This window comes from Moschus berezovskii, chromosome 7 (assembly GCF_049115385.1).
Source record: "Moschus berezovskii isolate FMDL1 chromosome 7, NW_MosBer_1.0, whole genome shotgun sequence".
NCBI lineage: Eukaryota > Metazoa > Chordata > Mammalia > Artiodactyla > Moschidae > Moschus > Moschus berezovskii.
In genome coordinates, this window is record NC_142466.1 from 98,523,891 (window position 1) to 98,540,720 (window position 16,830).

The 16,830-nt window shown below is 40.4% G+C and overlaps 1 protein-coding gene across 5 annotated transcripts; it reads left to right on the forward strand.

Annotated features, from left to right (window-relative positions):
• The first annotated feature begins 108 nt into the window (after positions 1–108).
• ZNF189 (zinc finger protein 189) lies at positions 109–12,878 on the forward strand. 5 transcript variants are annotated; one of them, XM_088838203.1, is made up of 3 exons: positions 109–440; positions 1,113–1,239; positions 10,162–12,878. In XM_088838203.1, exons 1-3 carry the CDS (start codon positions 408–410, stop codon positions 11,880–11,882), a joined length of 1,881 nt encoding a protein of 626 aa, XP_088694329.1. In that variant the 5' UTR covers positions 109–407; the 3' UTR covers positions 11,883–12,878. The 5 variants fall into 5 exon arrangements, with proteins under 5 accessions (XP_088694329.1, XP_088694331.1, XP_088694330.1 ...); XM_088838205.1 differs by having other exon boundaries at positions 1,158–1,239; XM_088838204.1 differs by having other exon boundaries at positions 110–440; positions 1,155–1,239.
• The last annotated feature ends 3,952 nt before the right edge of the window (positions 12,879–16,830 follow it).

The following is a 16,830-nucleotide window of genomic DNA, read 5'->3' on the forward strand; positions in this document are numbered from 1 at the left end:
GGTCGCCAAGGCCGTGGCAGGCGGGACCCCAGCGATCTCTCAGAGCATGACGGGAGTTGTAGTTGAGGGGCGTCCCGGGAAGGTTCCCGGTGACGCCTTCTGGTCCGGGGGCGGGCGGTCACAGCGCTCTTTGGCTGAAAGCAGCAGGAACTGGCGACCGAGAGGAGGCTCTAGCGAGGCCTGCGAGGCTGCACAGCCAGGCAGGGGAGGGGGTGCAGGGTGGGGGCGGCCAAGAAGCGCGTCTGACAGGCTGCCGGGGTCCTGACCGTTCGGGGCAGGACCTGACCAGATCCAGCCTAGAGGCCTCGTTTTCTTCGGGCCTAATATTCAGCGGCCGGGTAGGCCTTGCCAGAGCCTTCTTTTCGTGCGGCCACCCGGGATTCCTGCTCTGATTTTCTCTCTGAGAGATGGCCTCGCCGAGTCCCCCGCCACAGCCAAAGGTAAGTCGCCCCTCGGAGTATCCCGGTTCTCTCGCCTTTACCTAGCTCGCTAGGCCGCGCCACCGCCCCCACCCCCCTTTTCGGGTCTTTAGGGCCAGCGCGGTTCAGTGTAGTACCCCCTTATGTACTGGGGAGCCCTTCGCGATCACACTGCCCAGTGGCTCCTTTTTCAAGAGCGACTTGATAAATCTAAAGAAAATTAGTAATGCTCCAAACTAGCGTTTTCATTTGAGTTCTTCCAGGTAAGGTTAGCCTTTTTCATCCTCCCTTGTGTCTTCAACACCTGCCCCATGCCTGGACCCAAAGTAGACGCTTAGAAAAATTTAACATAATTGAGTTGAAAAGGGTCGTAATTGAGTTGGAACGGGGCTTTGAGGTGCAGGAAACTTGGGAAGGCCTTAGTGCAGATTACAAAAATTAAATTATTAGGGCATACTGGGTGAACCTTATCCTTAGGCTCCTTACTACAGAGGACAGAGATCCAGCTGTGTTTTCCTCTAATTCGAGATGTCCGAATCTTGTCGGTTCCCAGAATTGAGCCTCATTTGTAACTCTTAGTTATCATGTTCCTCCTAGCCTACCCGGTCCTGATAAGTGGTTGTTTCTGCTACTTTCAGCGGTAGAATTGTCCTTGAGACAGCAAAACTGACTACAGAAATCATACTATTTCAGGGCTTGCTGACATTTGAGGATGTGGCTGTGTTTTTTACCCAGGAGGAGTGGGATTATCTGGATCCAGCTCAGAGAAGCCTGTATAAAGATGTCATGATGGAGAATTATGGAAACCTGGTCTCACTGGGTAAGAATCTGCTGTTTCTTGGATCAAAATAGCTAAGAAACTGTAAGAAAGCAGAACACATGAACTAGTGTCATACCAAATTGCTTTGTTCCAAGGCTCCAATTCAGACCTTTCAGCCATGAATTGTTTCCATGGCTCTCATCCCTGCCATCCTTGCAGTGACCAAAATATGAGCTTTTCTGGCTTCCATCCTCTTAATCTCATTCCCATATTGCTCTGTACTTTCCCTCCTAGCTCATCCTCCCACTGCTTTCCTCCCACCCCTTTTCACTCTGCCTTCTGGAGCCCCTGTTTCTCTTCACATGGTGTTCCCTACCCCTCCTGGCCTTAACTGAAACCTGGCACTTTCCCAGGGACATTACTTCTCTGTCAGGGGCGGCTTATTCTCCCACATCCTCTTCCTTCCCCATCCTTTGTCTCAGGGCTGAAAGGGAAAAATAATTGTTCTCCCAACTTTTCAGTACTGTTCCCAAAGCATTAGTTTTCCACCTTCAAACGTAATTTCTCTTTTGAGGTCTCAGCTGTCTTGCTCTGACCTCTTAATTTCTTTTCACTATCATCTGTCAGTTTTTTTTTTTTTTGGTGTCTCACACAGATTTTGTCACATTTTGGAATCTTCTCTTTGTTAACCCACACCATCCATCATGTAGTCATTACTTCTTCCTCACTGTATCTTCAAGGACCCTGCTTTTCCATTCTTATTAAGCACCTCACATCAATGATCACACCCTCAATTTTGTTATAACAGGCAAATTTTAAACTCCAGTATTTTGTATTTTGATTAATACCTTATTCTTTCTCAGGCAGTAGATGTTTGTTGTCTATACCTAAACAAGTCAACAAAACAGACAAAATCTCTGCCCATGTGGAACTTACTATAATTTCCTACCTGTCTACCTCTTCTCCTCCTTTCCTACTGAACCTGTTTATTTTTAATCTTTCCTGTTCCTTGACTTCCTTTCCCCGACCCCCACCAGGCTCTTAGTTCCCTCCTGCTTTACCTTCTCATCTAACCATAGCTGCTGCTGCTGCTAAATTGCTTCAGTTGTGTCCGACTCTGTGTGACCCCATAGACGGCAGCCCACCAGGTTCCGCCATCCCTGGGATTCTCCAGGCAAGAATACTGGAGTGGGTTGCCATTTCCCTCTCCAATGCATGAAAGGGAAAAGTGAAAGTGAAGTCACTCAGTTGTGTTTCTGACTCCTAGTGACCCAATGGCCTGCAGCCTACCAGGCTCCTCCGTCCATGGGATTTTCCAGGCAAGAGTACTGGAGTGGGGTGCCATTGCCTTCTCCGCTAACCCATCAGTTCAGTCGCTCAGTCGTGTCCGACTCTTTGCGACCCCATGAATCACAGCACGCCAGGCCTCCCTGTCCATCATCAACTCTCGGAATTCACTCAAACTCATGTCCATTGCGTCGGTGATGCCATCCAGCCATCTCACTCTCTGTCGTCCCCTTCTCCTCCCGCCCCCAATCTTTCCCAGCATCAGAGTCTTTTCCAGTGACGCTGGAATGAGGTGGCCAAAGTATTGGAGTTTCAGCTTTAGCATCAGTCCCTCCAATGAACACCCAGGATTGATCTCCTTTAGAATGAACTGGTTGGATCTCCTAGCAGTCCACGGGACTCTCAAGAGTCTTCTCCAGCACCACAGTTTAAAAGCATCAATTCTTCAGCGATCAGCTTTCTTCATAGTCCAACTCTCACATCCATACATGACCCCGGGAAAAACCATAGCCTTGACTAGACGGACCTTTGTTGGCAAAGTAATGTCTTTGCTTTTTAATATACTATCTAGGTTGGTCATTTCATGGCTGCAATCAGCATCCGCAGTGATTTTGGAGCCCAAAAAAATGAAGTCTGACACTGTTTCCACTGTTTCCCCATCTATTTCCCATGAAGTGATGGGACCAGATGCCATGATCATTGTTTTCTGAATGTTGAGCTTCAAGCCAACCTTTTCACTCTCCTCTCACTTTCATCAAGAGGCTTTTTAGTTCCTCTTCACTTTCTGCCATAAGGGTGGTGTCATCTGCATATCTGAGGTTATTGATATTTCTCCCGGCAATCTTGATTCCAGTGTTTGCTTCTTGCAGCCCAGCGTTCCTCATGATGTACTCTGCATAGAAATTAAATAAGCAGGGTGACAGTATACGACCTTGACGTACTCCTTTTCCTATTTGGAACCAGTCCGTTGTTCCATGTCCAGTTCTGACTATTGCTTCCTGACCTGCATACAGGTTTCTCAAGAGGCAGGTCAGGTGGTCTGATATTCCCATCTCTTTCAGAATTTTCCACAGTTTATTGTGGTTTCATCCATAGACCACATGCTCTCTTGCCACTTTGTCATTATGTTCTACCCATTTTGCAAACTTGAAGTCCTGTACTGGTTATAAAATCTGCCTTCTTCTCTTACCTGATTTGCTGAAGTTACAGCAAGAGAAGTTCTGTAACTGAAAGAATTGATTCCCTGCATATTTACAGGTGGTTTCCTTCTGGATGTAAAAACCACTGGGTTTTTATATCTCAGCAAATTTTTTATCATTGATTTGCTCCTACCCCTGTTTCTTTTAGTGACTATTTCAGAAACTTTGAGTTTTACTTGGGTTCATCACTTAGTGGTGGACCTCACCTTCTGTTTCACAGAGAAGATAGAGTCCACCACACATGAACTCTCAAGTTTTCTACCCCTCATTGCACACGTAAGGTTGCACATTCTCCAAGAACTTATTAGTCTTTCCCCGCCCCCGTGTAATTTGATGATAGGTATGTTCATGGCACCAGAGCTCTCCTTTGAGCCACAGTCTTTCTTGCTGCTCCTGTAACCTACTACTTGTTTGCTTCACAGCCAGATTTTTCTAAGAGTGGTTAATGTGTATTCTCTACTTCTTTACTTCCCATTAGCTCTAAGCCTCTTTTTGTACCTCTGCCACTTACCTTCAGTTGTTTAACATTCGTCAATAATGGCCCAGTTGTCAAATACAGTAGATTCTTTTAAGACTGTATTTAATTCCATTACTTTATAGATAGAAACTCTTTATTGCTTCCTTCTATTTCTTTGCATTCTCAGACTTTCTCTCAGTCTATAAACCTACCTTGGCAGATCTTATTTATACTCAGGTAATCACTTTGGCCACCTCATGCGACAAGTTGACTCACTGGAAAAGAGTCTGATGCTGGGAGGGATTGGGGGTAGGAGGAGACGGGGACGACAGAGAATGAGATGGCTGGATGGCATCACCGACTTGATGGACATGAGTTTGAGTGAACTCCGGGAGTTGGTGATGGACAGGGAGGTCTGGCGTGCTGTGGTTCATGGGGTCGCAGAGTCGGACACGACTGAGTGACTGAACTGAACTGAACTGAATCAAGTATGTGATGATAAGTCTCAAATCTTTATCTCTGCTTAAGTAGAGAGCAAATATGGAGCCTAACTGCCTAAATAAAAATCCCAGTTCCACTACTTAACAAGATTTGTGACCATGGGTGAATTACTTAGCCTTTCTGTGCCTGTTTTCTTTTTTTATATAAAAATGGAAATAATAATAATCTTAATCTTAGGATTCTTTTGAGCATTAACTCAGTTAATACATGTAAAGCATTTAGGACACTGACAAACACGTATTAAGTACAGTGTATAAATGTCAATTGTTACCTTCATCATCATTGTCATATCTTCTCTATTGAACTCCAGTTTCTTAGTCATCTCCTTTTGAAGACCACATAAGTAACTCACATCTGGCAGATCTCAAATTATCTACCAAGATATAAGGGCCTGCTCTTCAGAATTCAGTACTCCATTCTCTGTGCTGTCTTTTATACACTTCCATTGTTGAATCTATTATAGTGTACCATAATCATTATGTTATTTCTCTAAGCAGACTGATCTTCAAGTGGATAGTAACTGTATTCTTTCATTTGATTTCTCCAGCACTTAGCACAGAGCCAGGCATATATTATATGCTTCTTAAATATTTGGGTGACTGAGTAAGTATACTTAAGACTCAGTATCTTTTGACAAGGTTATTGCAGTAGCTTGTAATCTAGCCCCTTGCCTCCAGTTCTCCCTTTCTTCTAATATATTCTCTTTATTGCTACCAAAGTGATTTTGTGTTAGTTAACTGCTTACAACTTCTTGTGATTTCTGATACCTTAAAGGATTAAAAAAAAAAATCTTAATTTCTTGTCCTGTATACTAGGACCACCTTATACAGCTCCTGTGTAGCTTTCTAGCCTCTGTTGTTTTCAGCATACGCTTCAGTCTCCAGCCATATCAGCTGCTAGGGTTTTTTTCCATTATGCTGTGGTATCTGAGTCACTGACAGCTTTTTCCACCCATATGGTGTCCTGGTTGATAATATCAGGTGAATCCCCAGCCTTGCCTGTGCCTAGTACTGTAAAATGGCAATGAGCCCATCTGTGATCTCCTGCTTTCAGGCTGTCTTCTCTATTGTAGCTGAAATACAGCTTTTCATGAGCTATTATTTCTTCCTCCACAATCTTTTCATCTTCCTGTATAAATTCTGTATCCACCCCCTTGATTTGTGCTCCCTTGATGAGAGATTATGGTTACTCAACTATTCCAGTGTAGTGTTTTCTGGCATTTCATCATGTTACTCTACTTAACTCGTCTATCTTTGTAATTTTGCCTTTTCAGTCATACCTATCCTTTGCATGCTGATTTTTCTTTAAAAACTGCAATAACTACATTGATGACAACTTGATCTCTCAGTTCTTGACCTTTCAGTTCTGTCAATTAAAATAGACTTCTTCAGTTTTGATAACTTCTCTCCAGACTGCTGGAGCCAGATTGGACTTAGTCTCTTTCCAAATATTTATTCAACTGCTCATTCATTCAATAAATAATTATAAAGCATTGTGCTTGGCCTAAAAATGTAAGTCTTTCTCCATTCTCTCATTGTTTTGTTTTGTTTTTTTTCCTAGAAAACTGAGAGAACTGCACTTTGAGGCACCTGTTTACTCTAGAAAAATTAGCTATGACCAGAGGATGGGAACATACAGTACAAGCATGGCAGGTACCTCAGAAGGTGGTTATAGCTACCAAGCCCAGGTCTAATGGCTAGTCATTTCCAGGCTGTTCTGTTTGGAAGCTTAGATTCACTTATTTTACATGTCTCTCTATTTGACCTATTTGTTTTCATGCTAGTGCCTCTGTGTTTTATTTACTTTAGCAGTATATTATATTTCATGTCTGGTAAGATAAAATCACTCTTATATTCTGTTTCAGGTTATACAGTTGACCCTTGAACAATACGGGTTTGAAATGTGAGAGTCCACTTGTTTGTGAATTTTTTTCACTAAATCCATACTACAGTACTACATAATCTGAAATTGACTGAATCTATAGGTGCAAAACCATGGATATGGAGGGCCAACTATAAAGTTATATGTACATCTTCAACAGGGTGAAGGATCAGTGCCCCTAACCTTCATATTGTTCAAGGGTCAGTTGTACTTAACTAGTTTTCTGCATTCTTCCACTTGAAATTTAGATTCATTGGGGTTTTTTAATTGGTTCATGGGATTTTGGTTTGAATAGTTGTTAGTTGGTTTGGGAAGAAGTAAGAGCCTTATAATGTTGACTCTCTTTGGCAATTGGTTGATTCTAGTTAACTGTCTTATATCCTTCAGAAAAATTGTATGGATTCTTTTATGGATCTTGCATTTCTTGTTAGATATATTCCTAGGCTTTATGGTTTTTAATATCATGAAGAGCATATTTCTTTTCCTATAATATTTATTAACTAGTTATTCTTGGTAGTAATAACCAGTATTTGTTTTATATCTTAGTCCTTTCATAGCTATTATACTTCATTTAATTCTTTTAGGAATTTTGGGTAGGTGGTCATTGTTGTTCAGTTGCTAAGTTGTGTCCTACTCTGCAGCCCTGTGGACTGCAGCATGCCAGGCTTCCCTGTCCTTCACTGTCTCTCAGAATTTGCTCAGATTCATGTCCATTGAGTTGGTGATGTCATCTAAGCATTTCGTCCTCTGCCACCCATTTTCTCAGAATTCTCCACTGTGACTTGTCTGTCTTGGGTGGCACTGCATGGCATAGCTCATGGCGGCATTGAGTTATGCAAACCCCTTTCCCATGACATAGCTGTGATCCATGAAGGAGAGGCAATTATATCATCTGCAAATAATGTAATTTTGTATTATTCCTTTGAGTAAAATCCTGGAACAATATCCACCGAGTAAATATTATGAAGAGACTTTAACACAGAGTCTCAGAAAGAACTTGTAATCCAATGGAAAATACAAACTGAAGTACAGTGTAATAATAGCTATAATGCAATTATGGACAAGGGATGGTCATCAAAAACAGAACACTTAAATCATCTAGTGGATTAAGTGAAGGCTTTATAGAGAAACTATTGCGTTGCATTGACTCTTAAAAAGACACCAAGAGATTCCCAAGTAAACAGTCATTATTTCATAAATGAGATATACAAAGAAATATCATAAATGACTAAAGCATAAGCAATTTACCCACTTAAAGTGTGAGAGCATGGGAAGGAGAGTGAGTTGAAGCTTAGAGACCTCAAGAAGTACTGAGTATCATAATGTGGAGAGATTTGGTTTGATTTTAGAGATAATAGGATCTGTAGGTGGTGACATGATTAGAATTCCATTTCTTGAAAATCTCTCTGGATTCAATGAAATAGATACAGCCTAAAGACCAGAGCCAAAGATTATTAGTTGGCTTTTGCAGTAATCTATGGAAAACAGAGAGGGCAAATGCTAAAGAGTAGAATCATTGATTTTGGTGATTGATTAATAGTAAGAAAAAGAGAGAAACCTAGGATGATTTCCTGCTGTGGGACTATAGGGTGATGGACAGTTAATGCTTCTGAAAGGAACATGATTAAAGGTTGAGATAGACATGACAACAAATGATGATGGTCATGTTATTTGTGAGACCTTTTTGAGACAACTTAGTGGCATTATTCAGAGAGTGTGTGTATATAGAGGACAGTGAGGATATAAACATGTATAGTAATATCCTTAAAACAATTGAGGAGAAAAGAAATGCATGAGGGAAATGTATTAGAAAAGGCCAAATAAGAAGTATGAAGAGAACTAGAATACAATAGCATAGAAACCAAAAACAGTGTAAAGGAATGGGAGTAGTCAACAATATCACATGCTGCAAGTAAAATAAGGACTAATAAATGTCCATTGCATTTGTTACTTGAAAGTCATTGGTGATTTAATGAGAAGTTTCTCTAGATACTAGAAACAGAAACCAGATTTTATAGTAGATTATCGAGTAGGTTGAATGGAAAGAGATTGAGTGTGGAAAACATAGTTAGAAAATGGAGAGGCACAGTGTTAAGATTTTTTTTTTCAAAGCTTGGATTTTATCTAGAAAAGGATTTCAGGTTCAAGATAAAGTTGGATATATTTTGTATGTTGGTAAGAAGGTGTATGTAGAATTCTATGGAGAATACAGATTGAAGAAAGAGGAAGAAATGGTAATAACTGAACAAGTGCCCAGAGGCAAGTGGGATCGAGAGAGTAGATGACTTACCCTTGGATAAGAATGGGATATATCTTCATGTAGCAGTGCAGGTAATTTTAGGTAGGAGGCAGATTGGTGAGGCAGTTCTCATCCTTTTGCTTTGAGTGAAAGAAAACACTGTCTACTGAAAATGAATTTGAAAGACAGCACTATAAGTAGCCTTAAGTAAAAATAAAGTTTCTTAGGGAAATAACGAGGGTTTTTTTTGGAATAAAATAATGACTGGTTTGAAGTAAGTGAAAATAAAATTCAAAGATGACTCCACAGTTAGAAGATTATAAAATTGAAAGAAAAAAGGAGGTATAAAAAAGGAGAAATTGTTAGAGTCAAATAAGAATTTAGTGGTGATTGACTCTTCTCATGGAGTTATCCACAGGCAGCAAGAGATAGAAAATCAGGAAAGAAGTCGGAGGCAGACTTAAGTGTTCCATATGCTGCTCAGTTTTATTATAGACCATTATGTTATTTTTCTTCCAATGCATGCAAGATTATCATTTCTTGGATGTCACACAGACTCCCAGTTGGAAATGGATAGTTCCAATGTGGGTCTTATATCTTTAGAGGAATGAGACTCATCTATACTTGAAGAATGTGATATCTGTGGTAGGTGAAGTCATGAACTACCACAGACTATTCTTTTTCCTAGTTTCTTCCATTAGCCCTAAACATGTTCTTTTTTTTTTTTTCTCCTGTTTTTCTATATAATAGGATCCATGTCACTTCAACTCAGTTTTTTAAAGCCATTTATCTCCATACAGGAACTATTTTACTTAGTATTTTCTTTGTCATATTTTACTCTTTGCCTATTTGTACTTATCATCTATTCCACTTGGTAAGAGGCTTCTTGCCTTATCTCTAAATTCTAATTCATATTAATACAATGCCTGGAATGCTTTTATTCGCAATAAATTCTTATTAATGAATGAATTGTTGTTTCCTCTGGTATTTTTCTGTTTTCCTTCTCAGCATCATTTTATGTGTTCTTTTCTGTCAGTTATTTGGCTTATTACAATAATGCTACTTCATCCAAAGTTTTTCTGAACCTACTGTTTTCTTTGCACCTTGTCCTTTCTTTCCTGATAGCTAGTTTATCCTACCATTACTTATTTTATTTGTTACCCTTTCTTTAAGAAAAATATTTCATTTTATCAGAAAACTAATACTAAATAATATTTATATAGCTTGTACTGTTTGCCAGATAGTTTTAAATGCTTTATGTATTTGAACTAATGTAATCATGACAAGGGTGCTGTGATATAGTGAACTACATTGTATGCAAATAGTAGATTATCTTATTTTAATCATCTTATTTTTATGACAGTTTCTCCTTGCTGGCAAAGAACTAGGCTGACATTTCTGTTTTCCATTTATTCCAGATGTTTTGAACAGAGATAAGGATGAGGAGCCAACTGTGAAACAAGAAATTGAGGAAATTGAGGAAGAAATGGAACCACAGGGTATAATAGTTACAAGAATCAAAAGTGAAATTGACCAGGATCCCATGCGTAGAGAAACCTTTGAACTTGTTGGTAGGTTAGATAAACAAAGAGGAATCTTCTTATGGGAACTACCAAGGGACTCTTTGACCCAGGAACAAAGAATGTTCAGAGGAAACACTAACATTATCCGTAAGAGACCAAATTCAGAAGAGAAATGTCATAAATGTGAAGAATGTGGAAAGGGTTTTGTCCGCAAGGCTCATTTCATTCAACATCAAAGGGTCCATACTGGAGAGAAACCTTTCCAATGTAATGAATGTGGGAAAAGTTTTAGTCGCAGTTCATTTGTTATTGAACATCAGAGAATTCACACTGGGGAGAGGCCCTATGAGTGTAACTACTGTGGAAAAACCTTTAGTGTGAGCTCAACCCTTATTAGGCATCAGAGAATCCACACTGGAGAGAGGCCCTATCAGTGTCATCACTGTAAGCAAAGCTTCAGCCAGCGAAGAAGCCTTGTTAAACATCAGCGGATTCACACAGGTGAGAAACCCCATAAGTGCAGTGACTGTGGGAAAGCCTTCAGCTGGAAGTCACACCTGATTGAACATCAGAGAACACACACTGGTGAGAAGCCCTATCATTGTACCAAATGTAAGAAGAGCTTTAGTAGAAATTCGTTACTTGTTGAACATCAGAGAATTCACACAGGGGAAAGACCCCATAAGTGTGGTGAATGTGGGAAAGCCTTTAGATTAAGTACATATCTTATACAACACCAAAAAATCCACACTGGTGAGAAACCTTTTCTTTGTATTGAATGTGGAAAAAGCTTCAGTCGGAGCTCATTCCTTATCGAACATCAGAGGATCCATACAGGTGAAAGACCTTATCAGTGCAAAGAGTGTGGGAAAAGCTTCAGTCAGCTTTGCAACCTTACTCGTCATCAGAGAATTCACACAGGGGACAAACCCCATAAATGTGAGGAGTGTGGAAAAGCCTTCAGTAGAAGCTCAGGTCTTATTCAGCACCAGAGAATCCACACCAGAGAGAAGACTTTTTCATACAATGAGACCAAGGAAAGTTTTGACCCAAATGGCGGTCTTGTTATACAACAGGAAGTCTGCCCTAAGGAAAAATCTTATAAGTGTGATGAATGTGGGAAAACTTTCAGTGTCAGTGCTCATCTTGTGCAACATCAAAGAATCCACACTGGTGAAAAGCCCTACCTATGCACTGTATGTGGGAAAAGCTTCAGTCGGAGCTCGTTTCTTATTGAACACCAGAGAATCCACACTGGTGAGAGACCCTATCTTTGCAGACAGTGTGGCAAAAGTTTCAGTCAACTTTGTAATCTTATTCGACATCAGGGCGTTCATACAGGTAATAAACCCCATAAATGTGATGAATGTGGGAAGGCCTTCAGCCGGAACTCCGGCCTGATTCAGCATCAGAGAATACATACAGGAGAAAAACCTTATAAGTGTGAGAAGTGCGACAAAAGTTTTAGTCAGCAGCGCAGCCTTGTCAACCATCAGAAGATACATGCAGAGGTGAAAATTCAAGAAACCCATGAATGTGATGCTTGTGGTGAAGCCTTCAATTGCCGCATTTCTCTTATTCAGCATCAAAAATTGCATGCTACATGGATGCAGTAAATGTGGAGAAATACTGAAGTTCAGTTTGACTTGAGACCAGGTACCCAAGTGCAGTTTCAGTATGGCTCAGTGTGAGTCACAGTGATCGAAGCAGATTCTCTTTGGCTCAGGCACGTGGTTTCTAAAGATTCTGTGAATAATGGGCAGCTGCCCACAAGCAAGAAGACTTCATTACTCTTCATTTTGATCAGAGAAAGACTCAGTAATTTAAGCATCTTTTTTTTTCTTTTTCAGATCTCTCAGTGGAGAGGTTAAACCCAAGTTCAGAGCACTTAATTATAATTAATAAAACGGAGAAGAACAAAGTTGCATACGCATAGGGGAGTTGGAAGCAGCTGATGTTAGAAAACTTAGTCCTCTGGCACTGAAATATATGGTGGTTCTTTCAGTTCCACAATATGTTTGGCTATGTATGCCAAAGTTCAGTAGTTAAGCATATGATTATGTTTTCAAGGAAACAAAGCCCCCATTTTTTTTTTTTTTTAAGAACTTCCATCCAAAGCTGTTGTCCTTGTTAAAGGCAGTTTGGCGTGTGGGTTAAAGGCAGTTCCAATGCCATGTGGTTCCCAGATCTGTGAAATGAGTGGACCATTAATTTTACATGTAAAGATTATATAACAAACCTAGCAAAGGTGTTACCAAGGAACCTTTGGGAGTGCCTTTTTTTTCCTTTAAGATGGGCCCAAAAAGGTGGAGGAAGACACTTCCTTTTGTGCCCTCCATTCTGTGAAAGATATTTGTAGTCCTAGACAGATTAAATCTTATTCCTCTACTACCAGTAGCATGTGAAAGTGTAAATATTTTGATTACCGAGAGTTTGAAATAAAAAGACCTGGAGTCTATGCTAGGAAACAGATATTTTGGTATTGCTTTGGTTTTTATGGTTACTAGACTTTGCATGCAATCTTTATTTCTGGTTCTAGGGCTTCCCTTAGTTAATGGTTATTATAAACCTATTAATTCATCTGTTCTAGTCATTAAATCTGTTTTGTTTTTTGCTTTGTGTAACAGTTTATTACTCCATTGTAAAATCTATCCTGTCAAATGCATTACTGCATTTAAAAATTAGAATCAAGAATTTAAATTGCTCTCATTTGTTCTACTTTTGACTAGTTACCCTTTTCTGGGATAGTTCAGTTGAGGTTAAATCTTTCATTCCTAATTCCAAATCACCAGCATCAGAATCTTATTCTAGATTTCTTAATAGTAAGCAAAAGACCTCACTTTCTCCTATAACCTAGACATTCTTGACATCACCTCTAAATTTTCATCTTCCCACCTCTGAATATGTGTGTGTGTGTGTATGTGTGTGCATATGTAAGTGTGGATGTTATGGTGTGTGTAAAAATACACCTCTTTGTGCACTTCCTTATTCAAGTACTCATAGTTACCATACAGTTAACTGAACCGTTGACTATAGTTAACTGTCTGTACAAAGTACAAAACATAACTGATAATGCATTTTTCAGTAAAATTATCCTCCTGCCCTAAAGCATCCCATTTTACTTTTTCTGCACCAGTAGTTCCCCAGCCCAGGTTCACAACTAATAATGAGGTTCTTAGACCTGTTCTCTGTTTTGAAAACCTAATGCAAAGTGTATTTTTGCTCAGTTCAGTTCAGTCGCTCAGTCGTGTCCGACTCTCAGCGACCCCATGAATCACAGCACACCAGGCCTCCCTGTCTACATGCACACTAAACATTTTCTCTGCTTTTTGCTGAAGTTGCATCGTTTCATGTATGGTTATCTAGCTGAGCAGAAGTTCTGGCTGTCTACTTCACTGTAACTCAGGGCCATGGTGGTATGAGGTGTTCCCACTAAAAGTTAATAATTTTTAACATACTTGAATGTGAATCTTGCATCTTATCTCAAAATTCCAGTAACAATGAAATGGTTTTCATGTGTTCAGTTCATTGGCTACAAAAATGCATAGCCAGAAAGATTTTTGTTTTTAAGCAAGTCCACAGCAGTATATACTGCTTTTTTCCAAGAAAATGATAGAAATAGGCAGGGGGTTTTAGAGAGGGATATGAAGTTTGTAGAAGACCGGGAAGGAGAAAGTTGAATCTTTCAGGAGGAAATGACACCTAAGATGAGACAGCTGAGTACCAGAAAAGATGAATACTGTCTGAAGACAGAGTTGTGAGAGGATCTGGTAGCTACAGACTGAACTCGTGATAGGAATGTGACAAGAGGCAGACTGCCCATAAACAAGCGTCAAGCTTAAGAGACAGGACTTGATTTCTGCCTAAAATCCGGTGGTAATGTTTTCCTTCTGTTTATGGTATGTTGAGTAAGGACACATTTTAAGAATACAGCTCAGTGATTTTCACAAGTAAACCCCTAAATAACTGGTACTCCGCTTAAGAAATACTATGGGTACCCCAGATTCTTGGGTACCTTTCCAAATATACACACATCTTGTGCCTTCATTTTAACTTGAAGTGATGTGGAAATGAATAGGAGGGGAAAGACTGGTTCTTGACCTTTCTTTGATCTGGGGATCTTAACCTCAGAAAATTCCACAAAGTAAGGGTTCAAGGGCTGTCATTTCCATGTTAACTTCAAGAGTCTCTTAAGAGTAGTATTGTTGAGACGTGGTGTCTTTAAGGCCAGATGGAAGAAGGATATGAACTTGAAAAACGCAGAGTAAAGCTTGATTGCTAGTTGGATTAGAAAGGCTGAAGAGTAAAGATTCAAGGTGGGTTTGGCTGGTTGGTACTCAATCATGAGGGTGGAGGAGGAGGAAGGAGTACCGGGTGTGGAAAGAGATTAATTACTCAAGTTTTTGAGCATGTAATGTTTGGTCTATCTGTGAGAGATGTCTAAAGATAATTGGAGATGTGGATATGGTGCATAGGGAAGATCTGGATTAGAATTTGATTTAGGAATTCACCTGTGCTTAGACACAGAAATGAATTAAGATTTAAGGAGAAAATAAGAAATCCAGAGCAGAATCGTGAGGTCCAGTCTTGTTTAGTGACTGGGAAAGATTCAAAGGAGACTGAGAAACAGCCAGAAGTGTGGAAAACCCAGTGTGTGCATCCTCAGTCACTTCAGTCATGTCCAACTCTTTGCAACCCTGTGGATCATAGCCTGCCAGGCTCCTCTGTCCATGGGATTCTCCAAGCAAGAATACTGGAGTGGGTTGCTATGCCCTCCTCCAGGGAATCCCCAATCCCAGGATCAAACCCACATCTCATATCTTCTGCATTGGTAGGTGGGTTCTTCACCACTGGCACCACCTGGGAAACCCAGCACACAGTGATAACTGGTACAGGGAAGTGACCTGGAAGAGTGCTGCAGAGACGTCAAAGAAGGGTTGAAGGGTGTCCTTTAGATTGGACAGTTAGAAAGTCGTTAGTGAGTTCTGTAAGAGCAGCTTCTGAAACCAGAGCCAGTTTTCAGGGGCTTAAACAGTGTCTGAAGAGTACATCAGTTCTCAAATACTGTAAATTCATGGCGAAAAGGTAACTGTTCTACATTCAAATGGTCAAACAAGGACAATATAATGTCTTTGTAAAAAAGCTAAATTGATTCAAGACCTTAACCTTATTCTAAAATAATGCCCCGCTTAGAAATAAAAAAAGTCCTTTCATGAAATAATAGTAATTTTGGTCTGCGACTATAAGTCTTTAGTTAAAAAAAAGACAACCCTTTTTTGATTATTCTTAATTTTACTGGTCTGTAAAAGGGAATAAAAAGGGAAAATTTTTAAAGAGAAAAATTGAGTATTTTTCCATTCTGAATAGATAAACGAGGGAGAAACTGAAGATAAGGGAGAGCAGTTGAAAATTGAATTATTAGATAAGCAAAGATGAATTTTAGCCCTATTGGAAGGACTTACTGTGGCAGCTTTTTCCCTCCCAATTGGGAGAAAAGGAAAGAGTACAGATTTAGTGTCTGGCTGAGGGAAGAGAGGGCTTCTCTGGTGGCTCAAGTGGTAAAGAATTTGCCTGCAATGCAGGAGACCTGGGTTCAATCCCTGAGTTGGGAAGATCTGGAGAAGGGAATGGCTACCCACTCCAGTATTCTGGCCTGGAGAATTCCATGGACTGTATATAGTCCATGGGGTCGCAAAGAGTTGGACACCACTGAGCAACTTTCACTTTGAGGGAAGAGAAATAGATGGAATACACTTGAGATGACCCATTTTCCAAAAATAGTCAAATTCATGAGAGGAAAGGAAGAAGGGTGACTACCATAAGGAGTAGAGTTGGGAACCTTGTTAATAGTGATAGTTTTGAGTAGCCATTAGGAACAATGGGAAAGAACCAGTCAAAAACTTGGGGAGGGCTTTTGGGGTTTTGTTTAGGGCCCAGCTGAAGGAAAAGGCTGAACTTTTAATGTGTGTGCTCAGTCGCTCAGTCTTGTCCAATTCTGTGATCCCATGGACTCTAGTCCTCCAGGCTCCTCTGTCCATGGAGTTTTCCAGGCTAGGATACTGGAGCAGGTTGCCATTTCCTACTCCAGGGACTCTTCCCAACCCAGGGACTGAACCCACATCTCTTGTGCCTCCTGCATTGGCTTTTATGGCATTATTCAAATTCCTTGTGGGAATTAACACATGGAACAGTCAGAAAGAAAATTAGGGTTAAAGCAGATGAAGCAAAATATTAATTAGATCTTTTGGGGTTCTCCAGAGAAAAAGAACCAATAAACCAATAGGATAGATAGATAGATAGGGGCTTCCCTGGTGACTCAGCAATAAAGAATCTAGCTGCAATGCAGGAGGTGTGGAGATGCAGGTTTGAACCCTGGGTCAGGAAGATCCCCTGGAGAAGGAAATGGCAACCCACTCCAGTATTTTTGCCTGGGAAAGTCCATGGAGAGAGGAGCCTGGTGGGCTACAGTTCATGGGGCTGCAAAGAGTCAGACACAACTGAGCAACTAAACAACAACAGAATGATAGATTATAGGAATTGGGCTCCGAGGTGGTACAGTGGTAA

Excerpts from the sequence above, each read along its gene's own strand:
- ZNF189 (XM_088838203.1), top strand. The coding sequence starts at position 408 with ATGGCCTCGCCGAGTCCCCCGCCACAGCCAAAG. Across the intron at positions 441-1,112 it reads GTCCCCCGCCACAGCCAAAG|GGCTTGCTGACATTTGAGGA; the intron begins GTAAGTCGCCCC and ends ATACTATTTCAG. Across the intron at positions 1,240-10,161 it reads TGGAAACCTGGTCTCACTGG|ATGTTTTGAACAGAGATAAG; the intron begins GTAAGAATCTGC and ends CATTTATTCCAG.